General features: G+C 37.8%; 1 protein-coding gene across 2 annotated transcripts in view; it reads right to left on the bottom strand.

The window, feature by feature from the left end:
- CRTAC1 (cartilage acidic protein 1) overlaps positions 1–21,003 on the bottom strand; it is a 478,485-nt gene that overhangs the window by 23,379 nt on the left and 434,103 nt on the right. For both annotated transcript variants that reach the window (XM_063435174.1, XM_063435175.1), the window contains exons 9-11: positions 17,130–17,212; positions 10,932–11,032; positions 6,745–6,913 (exon numbers count right to left, since the gene is read on the bottom strand). In XM_063435174.1, the coding sequence (XP_063291244.1) occupies positions 6,745–6,913; positions 10,932–11,032; positions 17,130–17,212 (353 nt within the window). The remainder of the gene's footprint in view (positions 1–6,744; positions 6,914–10,931; positions 11,033–17,129; positions 17,213–21,003) is intronic.

Here is a 21,003-nt window from a genome sequence, read left to right as displayed (position 1 = left end):
CTGTCCCTTAGCAGGATCATTTGCTCAGCGTTTCAAGATTGCTAAACTTAGGCAAAAGGGTGAATAATTTTAAGAAGCAAAAAATCAGCAAGCCATATGCATGTCTTGTATCTTATATATTCAAGAAACTTTATCCTGTTCAATGATAAAACCACTACCGACAATAAAGAAATAAAGAATTAAAAAAAAAAAACGTACAAATATAGAAGGACAGTAAACTGCACTTCAAAACTATTTGCACTTAAACTATTTGCCTTTCTCATGCCCATTTGTTACATAGTAATACAGAAAAAGCTTTATAATGCTTGACAGTAGATGTATTAGATGTTTACGACTCTCTACAGCACACGTAATATTCTTGTGGACCGGCATTGTCTGCCACAGACAAGCTCTGGACAAGAGGTACAATATAACCTACGAATGTATTTCCCTGGGGACTTATAAATAGACTGAGTAGATGGATAAACTGGTCAGTAAGACACCTTAAGTGAGGTGATACTTCCTTGTACTTATATAGAAAGAGGTCACTGGGGACATGTCTTCATGCAGTTACAGTTTACATTGACGTTTTGGCAAACTGCCAGGAAAAGGTTTTACTTTAAGACATATTACTAGTTTTTAAAGGCTAAAGTGGGTAGTTGACTGTGGGCACAGATTAGAAAGTTTGTCTTAATTGAATAAATGGTCAAAAAATAAAGTGATTATTTAATAAACACCAAATGGTGATGTATTGAAAACCAGTTTGTTAAGTTTACGCCAAAAAAGAACAGATTTTGGTAATTTTACAACCAGTCATCGTCACAGTGTGCCTAATTTAGCCAACGTTTCGCCATTTCCTTTTTCAGTATACTACCATTCAGTGTTTAGTGAATAAACTCCTAAGTGATAGGAACATGTAATGGGTTAAACATTTAGATGAGAGATGTACAATGCATAATATAATTGTAGGAAATTAATTATAAGTGACATCCACCTAGTGATTGATTTAAAGAAACCAATATCAATGTAGGCTTCCTGAAAGAATGGGCATTAGCAGATTATGTAGGGCATCAACTACTGAAGAAACACACATGCATTTGTTCATCTTATTGGGTTTAAACAAATTGTGAAGTGTTTTGTCACACGACTCCATGGTATCTTTCATTGCTATGGTGGAGGACAATGGCCACTTCTGTGTTTTTTAGCGGTCACTTTCCTCTACTCTTAATTCTGCATTATAGCGATTTTTTTTACCCTTCGCACAAAAAAAAAGCATTAAAAGGTAGACCAAGGTCACCTTTTATTTCTGCTGGATAAAATGCATCCATGACAAAAAAAAAAAAGAGTCACGCAAGCACGAACGTACAAAATACATTATTAATCAATTTGTAAAACTAACCTTTCAAGTGTTCATTAGGGAACTCCAGCAGATAAGCTGACAAGCCCCACAGCCACTTCCTGTTTAACCTAAGATTCACACGAGAGATATCACAAGATGTCACAGGTTCTCCTATTTACAGTTTATGTAACAGTTGAAAATGACCTGCTATTTGTCTTTAACCTGCTTCTGTCAGCAATGGGACTTTTCGTTTTTAGAAAGGTAACCATGTCACTCATTTGAAGACATGTTTTTTGATCATACATCAATACACTGGAATCGTTGTTTGTTTTTAGTGAAACTGCGCAGAACATATTCTAAAAAGAATTATTAGAATACCTCCCAAAATTGGACGGTATGAAATTGGGACACCTAGATGGGCCTTTTAGGGGGTGTCACCAATGTCACAACTAAGAATTCTATAATGGGCGCTAAAGGAGGCATGTCAGGTGGTCAAACATGTCGGACTGAGAGATAGCCTCCTGGTTGGCCCCCAATCTTCAGGACACTGTCTGCCTGGCCCTAGTACCCACGGCAGAGCACAAACACATCATTAGAGGTAACTTCCCTTGTATCTTGTGTCAAAGGGAACTAAATCAGGACAGCAGGACAGGACTCTGAAGTCAGGAGCCATGTGTTAGTGCAATGTTGCAGCTTAGATATATCTCCTCACCTTGCTATAATATTCTGTGTTAATTATAAAGGTGTAACCTACACGCTTGTAAATGTATTGCAATCCTAATATAATTGCCTATTTATTAGAGGTACCTCTAATCACAGTGTGCTTACTTTGTTAAAACCTGTGAAATCATAAATCTATGAAAATAAATGAGTCTAGGTTGTTACCAGGTCCTAAAACTCACTGGATATTCAATAAAACCGTTGCAAAAAGACAAAAATGATGTCTGAGAATTTACACTGGAGCAAAAGACAGTAGAGACACTGTGGACCTGTAGACCTAGAATATGTGTAGACACAGTAAATTAATCATAATAGACTACTGCAAAGTAGACGACAGAGTCGCAAGTGTTGACAAGAATGTCAGATCGAGAAGATGAGTTTTAAGAAAGAGGTCAAAGATCAGTATATAGACTACAGCAGAAAGGTCAGCAGAATTCAGGTAACCGAAGTAAAGTACTAAAAGGAAACATCAGGAATGACAGATGGGGAAGATATATTAATAATGAGCTACTATATCCACACTATGAAAAAAATACACTCCACGGACAACAAAATGTAAGTACATATTTTCCTGTCTCATATCCGTTGAAATATGGAATAGTTGTCATAAATAAGGTTTTACATTTAATACAAAAATGCAGAACTAATGTTTTTTTGATTACCATTTATTTTTCTTATAAAACTTAATGAGACTTGGGAAGAATAATCTTTAAACAAGCCATAATAACTAGGTTCTCCTGGATACAAGAATACAAGCTGTAAGAACTAGGTTCTCATGGATACAAGAATACAAGCTGTAAGAACTAGGTTTCTATACGGGGCTATCCACCACCTTTTAACTACCGTAGATGGTACCTACTTAATAGTTGGATCATACCATTATTTTGGAGAAAAAGCAACTTGATTTAGATTAGAAAACACATGTCAACTTTTTATACAAATATAGGCATAAACTTACTATTGTATTTTTTTTTTAATTCTTTATGTTTGTGGTACAGAGACATACATGCAGGTTTGTGCTGGCATAATAGTTAAGGCATACATAAAATGAAGATGAACTACTTATGTCAGAGATTACTGCATTCCATTTTTTGTAAAAGAAAAGTATAACAAGCAATGTGATCAACCTGCCCCAGAGTGAAAACAAAGTTATTCAAGGAGAAATCTCAGCACAATTTTTGTCGTTACATGAGAAAGAAACACATGAGGTCAGACCTGTCTATGATGGTAGGAAGGGCCTAAACGTTGTTGAGGTTATCTAAGCCAAAGGCAAAAATTTAATACACAAGAATGATAGGCTTGTTAAGCATCAATTGACTATTGTTGTATAAGCTTTCCAAGTGATTTAATATTTTTGGACAAACTTTTAAAATTATTTATTTAAAATATTTAAATTTTGTAATATTTTGATAGTTTTTGGTATGTTGATATATGCTGTTATATACAATATATTTTGAAAAAAAATAATAATTTAAAGTTTTTTTTTTTCAAAAATATTAAATAATTTCTAAAGCTTTTCCCACAATATTAAATTGAGGCAAAAGCAAGTGAGCTATCCGCCAAGAACAATTGGACATACATTGGTAGATAAGTAGGGATTGTTCTTAAAGTTGTGTAATAGGGTACCTTTGATATATCAAATCAATTTTGTCTGTTAGGATACAAAATTAACCTATCCGAATGTGAGGTCCTTAAAGGACCACTATAGTGCAAGGAAAACATATTCGTTTTCGTGGCACTATAGTGCCCTGAGGGTGCCCCTCCCGCCGGGCTCTAGGGGGTGGAAGGGGTTAAATTTACCTCTTTTACCAGCGCCGGGCGGGGGAATCTCCTCCTCCTCTCCTCCTCCTTGTCATTGTCATTGGCTGAATGCGCATGTGCGGCATGAGCCGCGCGCATTCAGCCAGTCCATAGGACGTCTTCTCACTGTGATTTTCACACTAAGAAGCGCGGAAGCACCTCTAGCGGCTGTCAATGAGACAGTCACTAGATGCTGGATTAACCATATTATAAACATAGCAGTTTCTCTGAAACTGCTATGTTTATAGAAGAAAGGGTTAATCCTAGCTGGACCTGGCACCCAGACCACTTCATTAAGCTGAAGTGGTCTGGGTGCCTATAGTGGTCCTTTAATATAAATTTCTATAACCATATATTTCACCAGCTTACTAAAAACTGTGATTTCAAACGGTGTCCACTCCTTAAAATATCACACCATTTATCTCACCATGACTAGATTAGCTCTATACAAACACAATTACACCTCCTTATCAAAACCTCCCACAGACTGCTTTGCCCATAGAAAATGTCCAGACACGAGAATACAGTGACAAAGATTCAGCTCTACATGGGCCTTTGTCAGAATATGTTGTAGCTATATTACTTTCCTTTGCCACTTAAAGAAACCACTAGATGTGGCTGGATGTTATTTGTAATTTTCCAGTGAAACCATGGAGACATGCCCTCTCTGTCTAGAGGACCCTGGTGCGAGCAATCCCTCAAAAAGCGTGTGCACAGCCACATTTTGTACAAACCTCTGTGTTGCTTTCCACATATGGCAATTCACAAATTTTCTGAATATAGAGAATATTCTCAAATAAATAAACACCCTTATGTATGCTGCTTCTTCCCTATTCTATTACTTGATCAACATGGGAAGTTGTTTTTTATTTTAAAAGACTAACTTCTCTACCTCCATCTCGACAAACCACTCTACTCCTTTGTGCACAACATAACTACTATTTGTGGCTCATTTAAAGGGTCATTTCACACTCCAGTCATACCATAGGCATTATATCTAACATTAATTCAATACTCTTATTCTTTCGCTGCACAAAGCAAGAGACAAATTATTTTCATTTAAGAGTCAAACTTCCCATCAGTTTCTAACAATTCAATCTCAAAATCCGCTTAACAGTAATTTAAACCAGCCAAAAGTTAGGGGCAGGAATCTGGCAGGAAATTACCAAAAAGGGCCACATATGAAAACCACTGGGCTGGAATGCAGGGATTAAATGAGATACCCAAGTGTAGAGGGTCTGGACATCTCTACCTTGGCACGGCAAATCTGGGACTTGGCCAGAATGATCACATAGACAGGAGCCAATAATTTAGGTTAGGCAGAAGAACAATTGAGGTGATTCAAATAGCTCTCCTTGTTAGTAGCACTAGGGGTTTATTTATGTGGAATAGTCCTATTATGCATCACATGATCATTTTTCATAGAATTGTAGTTTTGTGATTATTTATGAGTTTATATGTCTGGTTTTTTTTTTCCAGTACGCAGACATAAATGGCATAGATTGTGGAGAGAAAATAACCTGACACTAAAGTCACACTTTGTAGATACATAAAAGTATAACATAAAGTATAGGGAAAATATATACATGTTCAGGATTCTTTTGGTGACGGATTAAAAGTTGGGACAAGGTTTTAATTGTGGAGCAATGACTATGGAAACCAAAGGAATGTTCATACAGTTTGCTCAATGTTTAGAAAAAAGCCAGAAAGGCTCCTGGCAGCATTGCTTGGTATAGTAATGCCTTTACACTTTACATTCAACTCAAGCTTTTTAGCCCTCAGGTTTTTTCTTTTTTTTCTTTTGACCATTTCTTTGAGTCATGGAAAATAAAGCACAAATGTAACCAGTGCCTTGTGAAATCCCTCGCTCCTCTGACTCCCAATTACTGAAAATTCATCCTTTGCTAATGAAACAAGCAGAAACGAATGAGATGAAAGACAGAGTGCAGAGCGAGCTTACCGGCTGCCAAGACCATCAAAGCTTATTTTTTTGTTTTAATTCCTAAAATAACAAACCTTTTAGCTTAGCCAGACTTTTTAACTCCTTGGTGACGCCAACAATGACTCTTCACCAGCTCTTTCTCGTCTTATTACTAGTCAGTGCGGTGTACTGCTGGATGAAATGTTGAACGCTTTTTTTTGCTTGTTTTTTGCTTTTTTTTAAAATATATTTTTTAAACAGGAAACTAGGCTCACAATTTAGATGCATATTAACCTTGTGACATCATCAATGTTTTACCGATGCAATTACAAAGCAGATAAAGAACAAAAGGAATAATTAAAGACGCATCAGTATTATTTGTTTAGTCCTAATTAAATGTCAAACAATTATTCTGACATAAAGCTGAACATGTTCTCCACTAAAGACACAGCTTTGTACAGAGATCATACCAATGCAACACCTTGTCATGAAACGGTTGGTGTTTCGGAACACACAGCATTTCAGCAGAACAGAAAAGGTCAGACATGCCACAATCGTCTTTTTTCCTAGCTTGACTAACAGACTATTTTTACACTTTTTTTCTTTATTTGTAAAGGTTTATAATAAAATATGGTATTTCAGCTCTCATTAGTTTTACTTCTATGGTCCTTTAAAAGTACCATACTACATTTCCTACTTTTAGCATCCACAGGTGTCACAGTACTGATGTACTGTATACAATATCTTCCAATAAGTTCCATGGACATATTAAATTGCTGCCAGTTATTTAACAGATAAGGCAAAATATAAAACATGTGTAACCTTTCCCAGATCCCAATTCTTACATCAAAAGAGGAATATTTTCCATTTTTAAATGGGTATTGTTATTATTGTCTTAAACATAGTTTCTGATATCCACATATTGGCATTGTTAATACATACATGTGATTAATCATTCACAAATCAGTCATTTTACTGTACCTACCCAATCCAAAGTGAGCCACAGGTTCCATCTCACAAAGATAACCAGATCCACCATCAATAATTCTCAGATGAGCCCCACTCTTTTTAGTGTACAGGACAACCTTTGCACCACGTGCAAAGGCACCAAATTTGGTACGTGGTATCACTCGAAGCCAATTGTTTTTTAAACCCTAAGGGAGAAACCAAAATATGACTGACTAAAGCTTATAACAATATGGAAGAAATTCAGTGGAAAAGATGCATAAATACTGTTATTAACACTAATGTTGTTATTGTGAGGGTTTTTTCCTTGCTTGTATGATGCATACATGATGACCAAATGGTAAAAAAAAGTCTCTGTATGTGAAGAAATGCACAATTGCAACTTTTGTCAATGCCAACATAAAAATATCATGTGGACAACCTACATATAACTGAAAAATAGCTAAAATAACCCACACACCACCAATACATATTTGAAACATTACCTTATATACTGAATAATGGGTATTGACCACAGGTCGGATCTCTAAACCAGCAAAAGATCTTGTATTTAAAAAGGAAGGAATTTGACTGTTAATTTCCTTCCTTCTTATATTATAATAGCAAAACTCTTAAAGGAATTTTACTGGTCAACCTTACTGCCCATTAAAGATTAAGGTAAAATTAAGGTAAACAGTACTCAAAGTTATCCAGTTTGGGCAAAACATGCACACAAAACCAGTACCGTGTGCCTCCAATCCACAATATCTTCTTTTTAATAGTGTGGTAGAACCCTCAGTATAAAATACACTGCTGTTTGTATCCTTACAAGGTTCTCTAAACTCTTCATAGAAAATGCTCTATTGTCACTTTGACTTGGTCAATGCTCTAATGCTTACGAAAATATGGAATGCTCAAGTAATGGGAAATGTCTTTAGTTTCTATTCACTTAACCTTTCCTTGTAAGTTTTATCATGCAATCCATGAACCCGTTTAGTAGCCCTTCTCTGAACTCTCTCTAAAGTATCAATATCCTTCTGGAGATAAGGTCTCCAGTACTACATACAATACTCCAAGTGAGGTCTCACCAGTGTTCTGTACAATGGCATGAGCACTTCCCGCTTTCTACTGCTAATACCTCTCCCTATACAACCAAGCATTCTGCTAGCATTTCCTGCTGCTCTATTACATTATCTGCCTAACTTTAAGTCATCCGAAATAATTACCCCTAAATCCCTTTCCTCAGATGTTGAGGTTAGGACTCTTTCAAATATTCTGTACTCTGCCCTTGGGTTTTTACGTCCAAGATGCATTATCTTGCACTTATCCACATTAAATGTCAGCTGCCACAACTCTGACTATTTTTCTAGTTTACCTAATTCATTTGCCATTTGGCTTATCCCTCCTGGAACATCAACCATGTTACATATCTTAGTATTATCAGCAAAAAGACACACCTTACCAACAATACTTTCTGCAATATCACTAATAAAAATATTAAAGAGAATGGGTCCAAGTACAGATCCCTGAGGTACCCCACTGGTGACAAGACCATGCTTCGAATATACTCCATTGACTACAACCCTCTAGTGCCTGTCACTGCAGTTTATTGATAAGCCTTTTATGTGCAACAGTGTCAAAAGTCTTACTGAAATCTAAGTAAGCAATTCCTACTGCACCACCCTGATCTATAATTTTAGTTACCCAATCAAAAAATCAATAAGATTAGTTTGGCATGATCTCCCTAAAGTAAACCCATGTTGTTTTCTAATCTTTAAATCTGTGTGATTTTAGATGTTCAACAATTCTATCCTTTAACATGGTTTCCATTACTTTCCCCACTACTGAAGTAAGGCTTACTGGCTTATAGTTGCCCGACTCCTCCCTACTACCTTTCTTGTGAATAGGCACAACATTTGCTAACTTCCAATCTTCTGGGACTACTCCTGTTAAAAAATGATTGGTTAAATAAATATGTTAATGGTTTTGCTAGTATAACACTAAGCTATTTTAATAACTTTGGGCGTATTCCACTTTTTTAATAACTTTGGGCGTATTCCTCTTCCTCTGTAAACTCACATGCAACAAATTACTAATTTGTCCTTTTTCCTAACTGAGGCCCTGTTCCTTAATTTTCATCTGTAAATACTGAACAAAAATATTCATTGAGGCAGTCAGCTAGATCTTTATCCTCTTCTACATACCTTCCTTCTTTTGTTTTTAATCAAACTAATGCTTGTTTAACTTTTCTTTTCTCATTTATGTATCTAAATAATGTTTTGTCCCCCTTTTTTTTTACTGACTGTGCTATTTTCTCTTCTATGTGTGATTTGGAAGCTAACTTTCTTAGCCTCTTTTTGTCTAATCTTATAGATATGTCTATCTTCCTCACTCTGTTTTTTTTACAATTACTAAATGCTAACTTTTTGTTTTTTACATCTGCGGAGTACCACAGTGGTTTCCTATTTTTTTTGCTTTTACTGACAAGCTTAATGCAATTTTCTGTTGTCTTCAGCAGTGCAACTTTTAAATAATACCATTTCTCTTGGACTCCATTTAAATTGCTCCAGTCTGATAATGACTCCTTTACACATATTCTAATTTTAGAAAAGTCTGTTTTTCTAAAGTCTAAAACTTTTGTTTTTGTGTGGTGTGACTCAGTCACTGTTCTTATATTAAACCACACTGACTGATGATCACTGGATCCTAAACTTTCACCTACAGTAATAACTGATACCAAATCTCCATTTGTTAACACTAAATCTAGTATGACCTCTTTACGAGTTGGCTCCTTAATGACTTGTTTTAGAGACAATCCCAGTAGGGAGTTTAGAATATGTGTGCTCCTGGCACAAGCAGCTATTTTGGTTTTCCAGTTCACATCAGGAAGATTAAAGTCACCCATGATGATAACTTCCCCCTTCATTGTCATTTTAGCTATTTCCTCAACTAGTAGTTTATCTAACTCTTCAATTTGTCTTGGGGGCCTATAAATCACACCTACACGAGTTACTGTGTGATTACCAAATTCTAACGTAACCCAAACAGACTCTATGTTCGCCTCACTAACTTTTATTATGTTTCGATTTTATGCTATTCTTCACATACAGGGCCACCCCTTCCCTGTCTTTTCTATATAAAGAGTGCCCTGGTATTGCTATTTCCCAGTCATTTTTCTCATTATACCATGTCTCAGTAACAGCGACTAAATCTACATTATCAGTTGCCATTATTGCCACAAGTTCATGGATCTTATTCCCCAAACTGCGAGCATTTGTAGACAAGCTTATAATTTTTTAACACACTTGCTACAGGCACATTCTGTCCTTGTTCTGTGGGGCAATTGGATTTATGTTTTATCACCCTTTGCCCAACCCCCACCCCCTCCTAGTTTAAATACATCCTAGTAAAACCTCTAAACTGCTGAATAAGAATATTTGTTCTCTTTTGAGAAAGATGCAAACCATCTTTTTTTAGACAGTTTATTTCCATTCCAAACAGAGAGAGCATGAGAAATGAAGCAACATCCTTGCTCCCAACACCATTCACCAAGCCACAAGTTAAAGTCCCTAATACGCATCCGCCTGTCATTCTGAGTGTTATGCACAGGCAGAACTTCAGAGAATGACAATGTGGCCTGCCGTATATCATTGGCAAAAACAATAAAAACTTCCTTTACCTCTGAAACCTCATTGCAAGCAAGTCATTTTTCCCTAGATGGACAAGTACATCCAATTCCCCTTCCTGCTTTGCTCGCTTAACAATATTACAAATATGTCTCCTGTCTTTGTGAGCAGTAGCTCCAGGAAGACATCTCACAATACCACTATTGTCCAGCTCTACACCTCTTATGATAGAATCCCCTAACAACAACTGCTTTCTATCAGGCCTCACCATAGTCTCCAAGCCTGTCTCCATAATACCACTACACTCGGTGCCTGAGCCTGTATCACAAGCTCCAAACTAAATCATGCCAAACTTTTGGTCAAAGGGCTTCTTCCCATGCATCTGATATAACATTTTTGCATCAACTTTCCTTTGCTCCAAGATAAATGTTTGATTATGATCTAAATCTAGCATGGTTTGTTGGGCCTTAAAGGATCCTTATATTCATTTTTTTTATATATATATTTTATTATTTATGAATGCCAACTAAATATATTAATTATGAGGAACTTTCCAATTGAGATATAACAAGCCCGTAAACATCACTGAAAAACACCTTACCTGCTTTCCCTTGAACACCGATAATGGTTGTGCCATTGATTCTCCATGGGACAAAATTAAATCCAACATACCATCTCCATCAAAATCAGTCACAGCTCCTCCTAAAATAATTATGAATATAAGATTAAGTATGATGTATAGAGTTCATTAAATTGCTGGATACTACCAGATTGTCCTTCTGTTTTTCTTAATAAATACGTCTATGGCTTATCCATCCAAAAATGCATTTATTGCTTAAATACGTTTTTTTTTTTTACCAGGTGCCAAATATGCATTCTTGTTCATAACTAGAAGTTAGAACATTTTAATAAACATAAATTAAAGGGGAAAAAAATATACATTTGTTTAATGAATGTGAAGATTTTAGGATATGTTACTTTTTCTGCCCATTTTGATGCAGGAAAGTAATACATTTCCAGGATAATAAAAATACATAATAGCTGACAATTACCAAGCATCTTGCTCATTCTTGCTTCTATGTGCACATTTAAATATATTTATTGTTTAACAGCCTCATTTATTCTGACATCCATTTCAATTTACTCTTACATTTTGCCACAGCAGGCGCAATGCAAACATGACACTCTATTGTAGCTTTTAGTCTGTCTATCTTTATAGACAAGAACAGAAGCTAGCACCTTTCTCTAAACTAAAGCAAACATATTTTGTCTAGAAGCCGAAGTATAGTCCATATACCTGTTTATTTCAGACATTCCTAAATAATTAAAAAAAAAATGCAAGAAACCAACTCAGAAAATAGATCCAGAGCAATGCTGTATTATGTATGGACTGCAGAAACATACACTGTCTGCTGCTTGGCATTGATGGGATGCCCACTCTGGAATCATATCTCATATATGTGCATACCCATCTGAGTAATGCTCTATCTTGCAACACTCCTCTTATTTTCCCTTTTCTCCCTCAATATCAAAATCTCTCCTTACACCTACTTCCCTCAACCTCAAAAACAGCAGACAATGCTTCAATCAACATTCTCATTATCATCCAAATGCTGTTGTGCTTACTGCATTTATGTTTGTGTCTTGTATCTAGCCATATGTGTAGTGCAAGTACTACTTCCTCACCCTATATGCATTATTTGTAACTTATTTAAATTGTGTTTTCCTCTCCTCCTCTCCTCTACATGGCTCCAAATTTGACCGTGTTAATATTCCTTGTAACCTTCTTCACACTCCTTTCATGTTCCTACCACTACCCTCTTAAACACCACTCACCACAAATTGAGAACCAAATTCTTATACATTATGGCCTGCTTTGTTGCTGTAATGTATCTGCGGAGTGCTGGTGGAGATTGTTGAAATCAAGCTTTCCAACCCCCACCCCACGAAAGTATAAAACCCTACAATTGCAATACTACAAAACTGAGATTATGTCCACATTCCTATTACTTGCCCTTGCAAATGATGTAAAGTCTAACCCTGGTCCCCCGACAGATTCCATTACTAGCCTTCCAACTAAAAAAGGCCTCTCATTTGTGCACTGTAATATCTGCAGCTTACTACAAAAACTGATGCACTGCAAGCATGGTGTTCACATTACAAGCCCAAAATCATTGTGCTCTCTGAATCGTAGCTAACCGCAAAAATACCTGACTCTGCCATTGTAATACATGGGTATTCATGCCATAGAAATGACAGAGCAAAAAGTGGAGGCAGCATTGCAATTTATGTTGACAATTCCTTAAAGTTCACCCCCTTACAAAACTTTAACTCTCCTGCCACCTTTGATTTCCTTTCTGGCACAATTGAGATCCCGTGCAGTAAATCAATAATTGTTGCAGGAATCTACTGCCCACCTAGCTCCCCTGTGCATCCCCTATCTGACATAGTCCTTAGTGAAACCATAGCTCAAAACCCAAAAAGTGAACTGTTGGTCTTGGAGATTTTAACAATGATTGGCTGAATCCTAAAAATAAAAGTTCTTGCTCGCTGTTGAAGACATTACAGCTAAAGCAATTAATCTCCTCCCCAACTCGCATAAACATCAAAAGCCGTAACCATACCCTGCTCGACTTGATTCTCTCCACTTCTCCTGATAGAATTTAGGAGGCAGGTGTTCTCCCCAACAGTTTCAGTTAACACTGTTTAGTGTACTGCGTGCGCAAAATAAAAGCTACTAAATCCTCTCCCAAGGTTAATTCATTGTGGTCAAAGGTCAAGCTTACTGGCTCTATGAATGATCACTGTGCATATAGACAATGGCGAAATATATGCACAAAACAAACAAAATTGGCCAAAGCCCAATATTTCTGTGAAAATCTGAACAATAACATTTCAAACCCTAGAAACTTTTGGAAAGTCATAAATAACTTACAAACTCCACCAATTCACTCCCAATCCTCCACTGTCAAAGTGGACAACCAAACCCTGTAACTTCCCTTGGATGTAGCAAATGCCTTTAACAATTATTCTGTCGGATGCACCACCACCATCATTGCCAAGCTAATAAATGACACACACCCTGAAACTACATTGTGAATCAGGCCCCACTAAATTTGCAAAGACCCAATATAGACAAGTTAAATTTTAGACCGTACCTATTAGTGTCATTAAGAAACACCTTAATGATCCAAGAATGAAAAACCTGATCAAATCCCAGCAATGCTGTTGAAGCTCAAGCCTGTCACAACCCTAATTGACGAGTCCTTGGTGTCTGAATACAGCGGCGTACATATCGCGGTCGCAGGGGTCGCAGCTGCGACAGGGACCGTCACTCCAGGGGACCCGGCCGCCCTGCGGACCCCTGCGACCGGGTACCCGCCACCATGCTTTGCGGCAAACCGCCAGGGTCTCTGTCCAAGGGGTCCATCGGGTTTCCCATGCTGTCAGGGCCACCCGATGGATATGGATTGTCAGGGGGCCAGGTCAGCGCTGGGCGCTTTAACAGCATGACCGGGCCCCCTGTGATGAGACCACTGCTGGGAGGAAGTGACTGCACATCACTCCTCCCGGCATACAGAGAGCCGCGTGGGAGGAGGGAGTCAGAGTGGGAACTCTGACTGACTCCCATCAACCTGAGCCACCACTGGACCCCAGGGAATGTCACCCTCCTGCACCTAAAAGGTAGGAAACAGGAGGGTGACTAAAATATTGTGTGTGTGTGTGTGTGTGTTTGTTTGTATGTATGTCTTGTGTGTGTGTCTTGTGTGTGTGTCTGTCTGTATGTGTGCTTTATGTATGTGTATTTGTATGTAGGTATGTGTGTCTGTCTGTATGTGTCTGTCTGTGTGTCTGTCAGATGTATGTGTCTGTGTGTCTGTATGTATGTGTGCCTGTCTGTTTGTATTTATGTGTCTTTGCGTGTATGTGTGCCTGTCTGTCTGTATGTATGTGTGCCTGTCTGTTTGTATGTGTCTTTGTATGTATGTGTGTCTTGTGTGTGTCTGTCTGTATGTATGTGTCTGTGTGTATGTGTGCCTGTCTGTTTGTATGTATGTGTCTTTGTATGCATGTGTGCCTGTCTGTGCCTGTGTGTGTCGGTCTGTATGAATGTATGTGTCTGTGTCTGTCGGTCTGTATGAATGTATGTGTCTTTGTGTCTGTCTGTATGTATGTATGTCTGTATGTGTGCCTGTCTGTATGTATGTGTCTTTATGTGTTTATGTGTCTGTCTGTATGTATCTGTCTGTATGTGTCCATGTGTGTGTGTCTGTATGTATGTGTGTGTTTGTCGGGGAGGGGTGTGGGGGGGCATGGTTCAGTTTCGCACCGGGGCCCCATGGATTGTGTGTACTCAACTGTCTGGATACAAACCCAAACTTTAGAAAACTGCGAGAGTAATGCCAATCCATAAAAGTGGTGACACTACTTTGGTTTCTAACTATCCCCCAATATCATTGCTCCCAGTATTGTCAAAAATCTTAGAAAAATGCACCCATACGCAACTATGTGAGTATTACCAACAATCTAACTATCTGACCCCTGATCAATCAAGTTTTCATCCCCAAATAACTCCACTACAACTGCCCTCTTAAAAGTTTGCAATGAAATCCAAACTGGCATGAAACAAGGAGACCTAACTGGAGCTATTTTTCTTGATTGTGCAAAGGCCTTTGACACAGTAGACCACGACATTCTACTGCACAAACTAAAAATAGTTCATGTACATTCATGTTCACAAAGAAAGAAAAATACAATTGGCAAGTTACGTTTTGTGAATGAATGTCTGCATTTGAATTTGAGGTATTTCATTTCTTTAATTGGCAAGGACCCTTTGAGGTTATACCCTTTTCTAACAGTTGTCCCTGATGTCCCAGTAGAACGATGGGCTGATAGACTTGTGCACAAATCCTGTTTAGCTGTGCTGAACGAATAAAATGCCTGTTAATCGCTGGGTGAACGAATGGGATTGTTTGTCATGACAGATACGAGTCATCTTTCTTCACAAGTCAATTCTTGCTGACTTGAAGAAAAATGTTTACACATTTTACAACATTGAAAATTGAAGGGAAAATAGGTAAATTGGGAATATTTCACAACTTTATTTTTCCATTTCATTTGCATTATTCTCAAATAATAATAATAATAATTCTCAAAAAGTTTTCTGTGGATTTTCTTCAAACAAATATGTTCATCACAATGAAAAAAACAATCTACTCGAAATATGCATTCAGTATGGAACTGCTGTTAAAGATAAACCAAAATAAACTCTATTGTTTGATACAGGGTTATTTAGTAGATAGATCAGCCCACAAAACAAATGTTCGGTGCATAAAAGGACACTCCTGTCACCATAACAACATCTATATGAAGTGGTCATGGTTCTCGGAGGCACTCATCACTCATGCCTTAAGGTTTTTTTTTTCGAAAAGTTACCTCCGGTGCTGATCTCCAAGCAGCATCTGGTTTCTAAAACTCACTTACATGAAACGAGTAGTGTCACCGGGCCAATCAGTAGATCCCCAAGGTTTCTTTTTTTTTTTTATCAATAGAGAACTACTGGCTTAGATTAAGTTGTTATGGTGACCTGAGTGGCTGTTTAAAATTAAATTTCCACCTGACCACAATCTCACAAGAAATGATTTTCTCATTGCTAATAATTTGCCTTCTCAATCTCCAAAACCCGGATCATATTCTACATTTCACGATCCATGCCACTCAAAGTACACACAAATTATGCAATATAAATATAATTATTATATGATTCTTGGATTTCCGTGGTGGCAAGTAATTATCTTTACATACAGTAGCTGCTTCTGCTTGCAGTTCATGAATAAAACCATTTAAGTGAATCTTGTTTTATGCGTGTAACATCCTATTAGACATGATTGATCAAATAACCATGACACTTCAGTAGATTATCTTTGAGATATCATCTTCTTAAGTACTAATGTACTTTAATTCTGCACTCTTAGCAAAAGTATGTTTCTGAATTTATGCTAAAAGTATTCTTACAATTGCTGCTCTTTTTTTAAATCTCTCCATTTTTTTGTTTAGTACATATGCATGCTTCATTGGCATGAAGGTAAAGATTCACATTTAAACATTTTCAGAAAATCTCATTAAAAGTATTACAATTTATGTTTTTTCGCCAGTTGTAACTGTTAAGACGTATGGGTTTCTAATTCCGTATGCTTAAATCTTGGTTAGTAAGGAATGCACAGTGCTAAATTGCTCACATTTAAGTACCAACTCAGTTTAGGATTTAGTATGTCTCAAATTACACCTTAAAATTAGAGGTGGAAAAAAAATAAGGAACTGCAATTTAATTCAAATAGTTATAACATTTGAAAGTGTAGTCGGAACATCAGAGAATTGTGTTATTTCCTCTAAGTCACCTTAAAAACATTTTAATCAACCTTATATTTTTGTCAAAATCCAATCACAGATTCATGCTTAGCAAGTTACTGAACAGTGAACAAATCTTTAGTGCCACCCTCTGGAACAAATGTACAATTGCACTTTAATGCCATAATATGTTCTTCGGCCTTATAGTCGATTACGCTTGTATCATCTTATATTTGAAGAGGCATTGTGAAGAATTCATTTTCATTATTAGTGTGGAAATAAAATAACTGTTGCAATGTTATATATACACAACAGAAATCGCCAGGAATGAAACCGATGAGTAATAAAACAGAGAGATGTTACGAGATGTGTTCATTTTTCATAGTGAAGCCTTTCAAGCAGTTTGTAATAGTTTAGAAATGTCAGCATAGATAAAGTTGATTTAACTAACCAGTTCCTAGTCCATCATGCTCAGAGGCATCTCCTGGATTCAGCTCCTCCATGAATGGATCAGCATGTTCTCGACGTCCAATCCTTTATAAAAGAAGATACAGAAGCAAGATTTACAATTTGTGGGGGGGGGGGGGGGGGGGGGGGGAAATGGTACTCCATCCTCCAAAAATATAGCACTGAAGTATTCAATTAAATTGAATGAATTAAAAATACATAAAAAAACTTCAGAATAACTCACTGGTAGAAGGTCAACAATAAGGAATTCCAATTTACACTACTTGAAAGGCATCGGTTCTAGATTTTATAATTTATGTTTAATCTGTATTTGTGTGACTGTGTGGTTTTCAGATTAGGGCCCAGAAGAGGTCAGTGCTCATTGGAATCTGGAACATTAGCACCTAATGGAAAAGATAGCAGTGAAAGCTTAGATCTTCAAATGATGTTCAAGTCTAATGTATGTAGATACAGACATACGTGGTTCCACCAACTCTCTGGAATGATTCCTATGCCATCTCAGAGCACAAGTTACAAATCCACCAGCTTGCAATTACACAGGCACCTACACTAAGCTCCCGTGATATAGCAGAGACATGCTCAGCATTAGTGTATTGTGCTGAAAGTGCATTCAAAATATATAAAACTAACACAATGTAGCCATTCACAATACACCACTAAGAATGTCCAATAAAGCTTGCCTACTATTGCTTTAAGAAGTGTCATTAAAGAAATTCTCATTGGACTAAGAGCCAACCTATTACCTGCTGTGCTTGCCCTCCTCTATTGCCTATTAAGGGGAAAAGAACTTGCTCAAACGCCAAAGTAAATTGCAGGTCTGGCTCTACGCATGCATCCCAAGTGTCCTACATCCTGTTGGACAGCCCTGGTTTTGGGCCTCTTTTCACATTTTGATTTGGTTCTCTGAAGTTGCTCTCTGAGAAAACATGACACTAGGAAACAGTAAGCAATCATAATAAACTTGCACGCAATGTAAGAAGCTACCTCAGGAAAGGTCGCAGTTTGCTCAATCAAAAGTGCTTCATATATGCTCAGCACAAGAGCGGGCCAGTTGAAGGAAACATGCCCTCAAAGCTGCCAGTTTGTCCACTTGGAAGGGATGTCAGACTGACACACCTCCTTTTCCATATCTCCCAAGTGCTCTATTTATTAGGAACAGTCCCTATTTTGGGCCCAACTCTTCCTATTTTCCATTGTTGATGTGTCTGAGTGTATAACACAGAAATAATACTCAACAGTAATGTGTCTTTAAACTACAATAAATCTGTTTAGAAATCAGTCTGTGTAAATAAGATGCATTTTTCTAAATAACATTTTAGTTGCATAAATTATTATTGCTAAGTCACGTAATATTCCTCAGAACAGTCCGCCTCTGGCTACACCCCCAGTTATAACCCTACAATGATAATGTCACCCTCTATCCATTTGAACTGTTGGGAAGGATACTTTACGGTGCTTCTATACAAGCTAGTAAAGTGGCCAGTTTAGCTTCAATAGACAACTAAAAATCTTGAGCTCACTTGTCATGTTTGTATGGCTTAATTTGCAATATTGCAATACTGGTACTCTCCACTAGAGTGTGGGATTTTGTTGGAGATGCAAGCACACAATATTGATGTGTAGTGATGTCGCGCACATAAAATTTTCCGTTCGCGAACGGCGAACACGAACTTCCGCAAATGTTCGCGAACGGGCGAACCTGGCGAACCGCCATAGACTTCAATAGGCAGGCGAATTTTAAAACCCACAGGGACTCTTCCTGGCCACAATAGTGATGGAAAAGTTGTTTCAAGGGGACTAACACCTGGACTGTGGCATGCCGGAGGGGGATCCATGGCAAAACTCCCATGGAAAATTACATAGTTGATGCAGAGTCTGGTTTTAATCCATAAAGGGCATAAATCACCTAACATTCCTAAATTGTTTGGAATAACGTGCTTTAAAACATCAGGTAGGATGTTGTATCGATCAGGTAGTGTAAGGGTTACGCTCGCTTCACAGTGACACACCAAACTCCCCATTTAACGCACCACAAACAACCGCAAACAGTCCATTTGCACAACTGCAAACTCCCCATTTGCACAAGGTTGGATACCAAGCTAGCCATGTCCCGTTCCTTGTCCTCACTGATGTCATTGAAGGTCTCTTCCTCCATCCAGCCACATACAACACCAAGGGTCCCCGAAAGGTGACAACAAGCCCCCTGTATTTTTTTTTAAAATGTACACTACTGTTACACCAGATATGAGTTGCACTCGTGTGACACTGTGCCCTGGCAGGCCCTGAAACGCACACATGTGAAGGAAACTGACTGCTATTATATTACAGTCAAAAAAGGTAGTTGTTTTTTTAAATGCAAGCTATTGTGATACCAGATATGAGTGGTGGCACTGGGCAAGTGGGCACAGTACACGCTGTGAGCCTGACACACATGCTGGCAGGCAGGCAACTGCAATTAGATTACACAGGAAAAAAAAAAGCAGACTGATGTTCTAGCCCTTAAAAGGGCTTTTTTTCGGGTGCTCTCCTTACAGCAGAGATCAGATGAGTCCTTCAGGACTGTAGTGGACACTGAATACACTAGCCTAGCTATCAATTTCCCTATTAAATCAGCAGCAGCTACACTGTCCCTCCTCTCACTAAGAATGCAGCTTCTGGGGAGCGGGGCCTAGGAAAGACTCACTTCGTGTGAGCTCCCTCAATATCTCACGTTAAGCAGCTATCAACAAGAGAATTTCACCCCAAGAGAATTTCACCCCAAGAGAATTTTCACCTAAGCATGTCAGGTAGGAGCAATGTTGCTCCTACCTGACATGCTTAATAGCGGTCGGGTAGATGGTAATCAGTCACACGGGCAAACAAGACAGGAAAGGGTTAAAGATAAATTCAGAGTCAAGAACAAAGCAATGGTCAATACCAAAATAAACCAAATAGATCAAGGAATGCACTAAAGGGTACTGACACAGAAACCACGATAGGACAAAGTGGATAGGGCTAGGGAAGTTTAAATATCCTTTAACATTTGATTGGCCCACGTCATGCCTACGTGCACTGACTCCAGTGCATATTATTAAAAGATTGGGCAGATGGAAATCCTCAGTCTACAACCGATATATTCCTCATCCCGAGAAAGAAATGAGGAGAGCTTTTAAAAGTTTGGCTTTGTAAATTTGATGCAATAAGTGTGTTTTTCTTTAATACCTTTTCACCCTCTTTGCATGAACCCGATTTACATATATTACTAATATGTTTCTGAACATATATATTATATTATTCACTCACTCACTCACTGGGCCTAGGTCCAACGAGAAATGACTATGGGGGAAAATGTATAATAAACACAGGTTACTGGCTATGGGGGGATAATGTATAATAAACACAGGTTACTGGCTATGGGAGGGATAATGTATAATAAACACAGGTTACTGGCTATGGGAGGATAATGTATAATAAACACAGGTTACTGGCTATGGGGGGATAATGTATAATAAGCACAGGTTACTGGCTATGGGGGAAAATGTATAATAAACACAGGTTACTGGCTATGGGAGGATAATGTATAATAAACACAGGTTACTGGCTATGGGAGGATAATGTATAATAAAAACAGGTTACTGGCTATGGGGGGATAATGTATAATAAGCACAGGTTACTGGCTATGGGGGGATAATGTATAATAAACACAGGTTACTGGCTATGGGAGGATAATGTATAATAAACACAGGTTACTGGCTATGGGAGGATAATGTATAATAAACACAGGTTACTGGCTATGGGGGGATAATGTATAATAAACACAGGTTACTGGCTATGGGGGAAAATGTATAATAAACACAGGTTACTGGCTATGGAGGGAT

This window comes from Pelobates fuscus, chromosome 10, assembly GCF_036172605.1.
Source record: "Pelobates fuscus isolate aPelFus1 chromosome 10, aPelFus1.pri, whole genome shotgun sequence".
NCBI classification, from domain to species: domain Eukaryota; kingdom Metazoa; phylum Chordata; class Amphibia; order Anura; family Pelobatidae; genus Pelobates; species Pelobates fuscus.
Note: the sequence above shows the minus strand (reverse complement) of the source record. Positions and strands in the feature narration are given on the sequence as shown.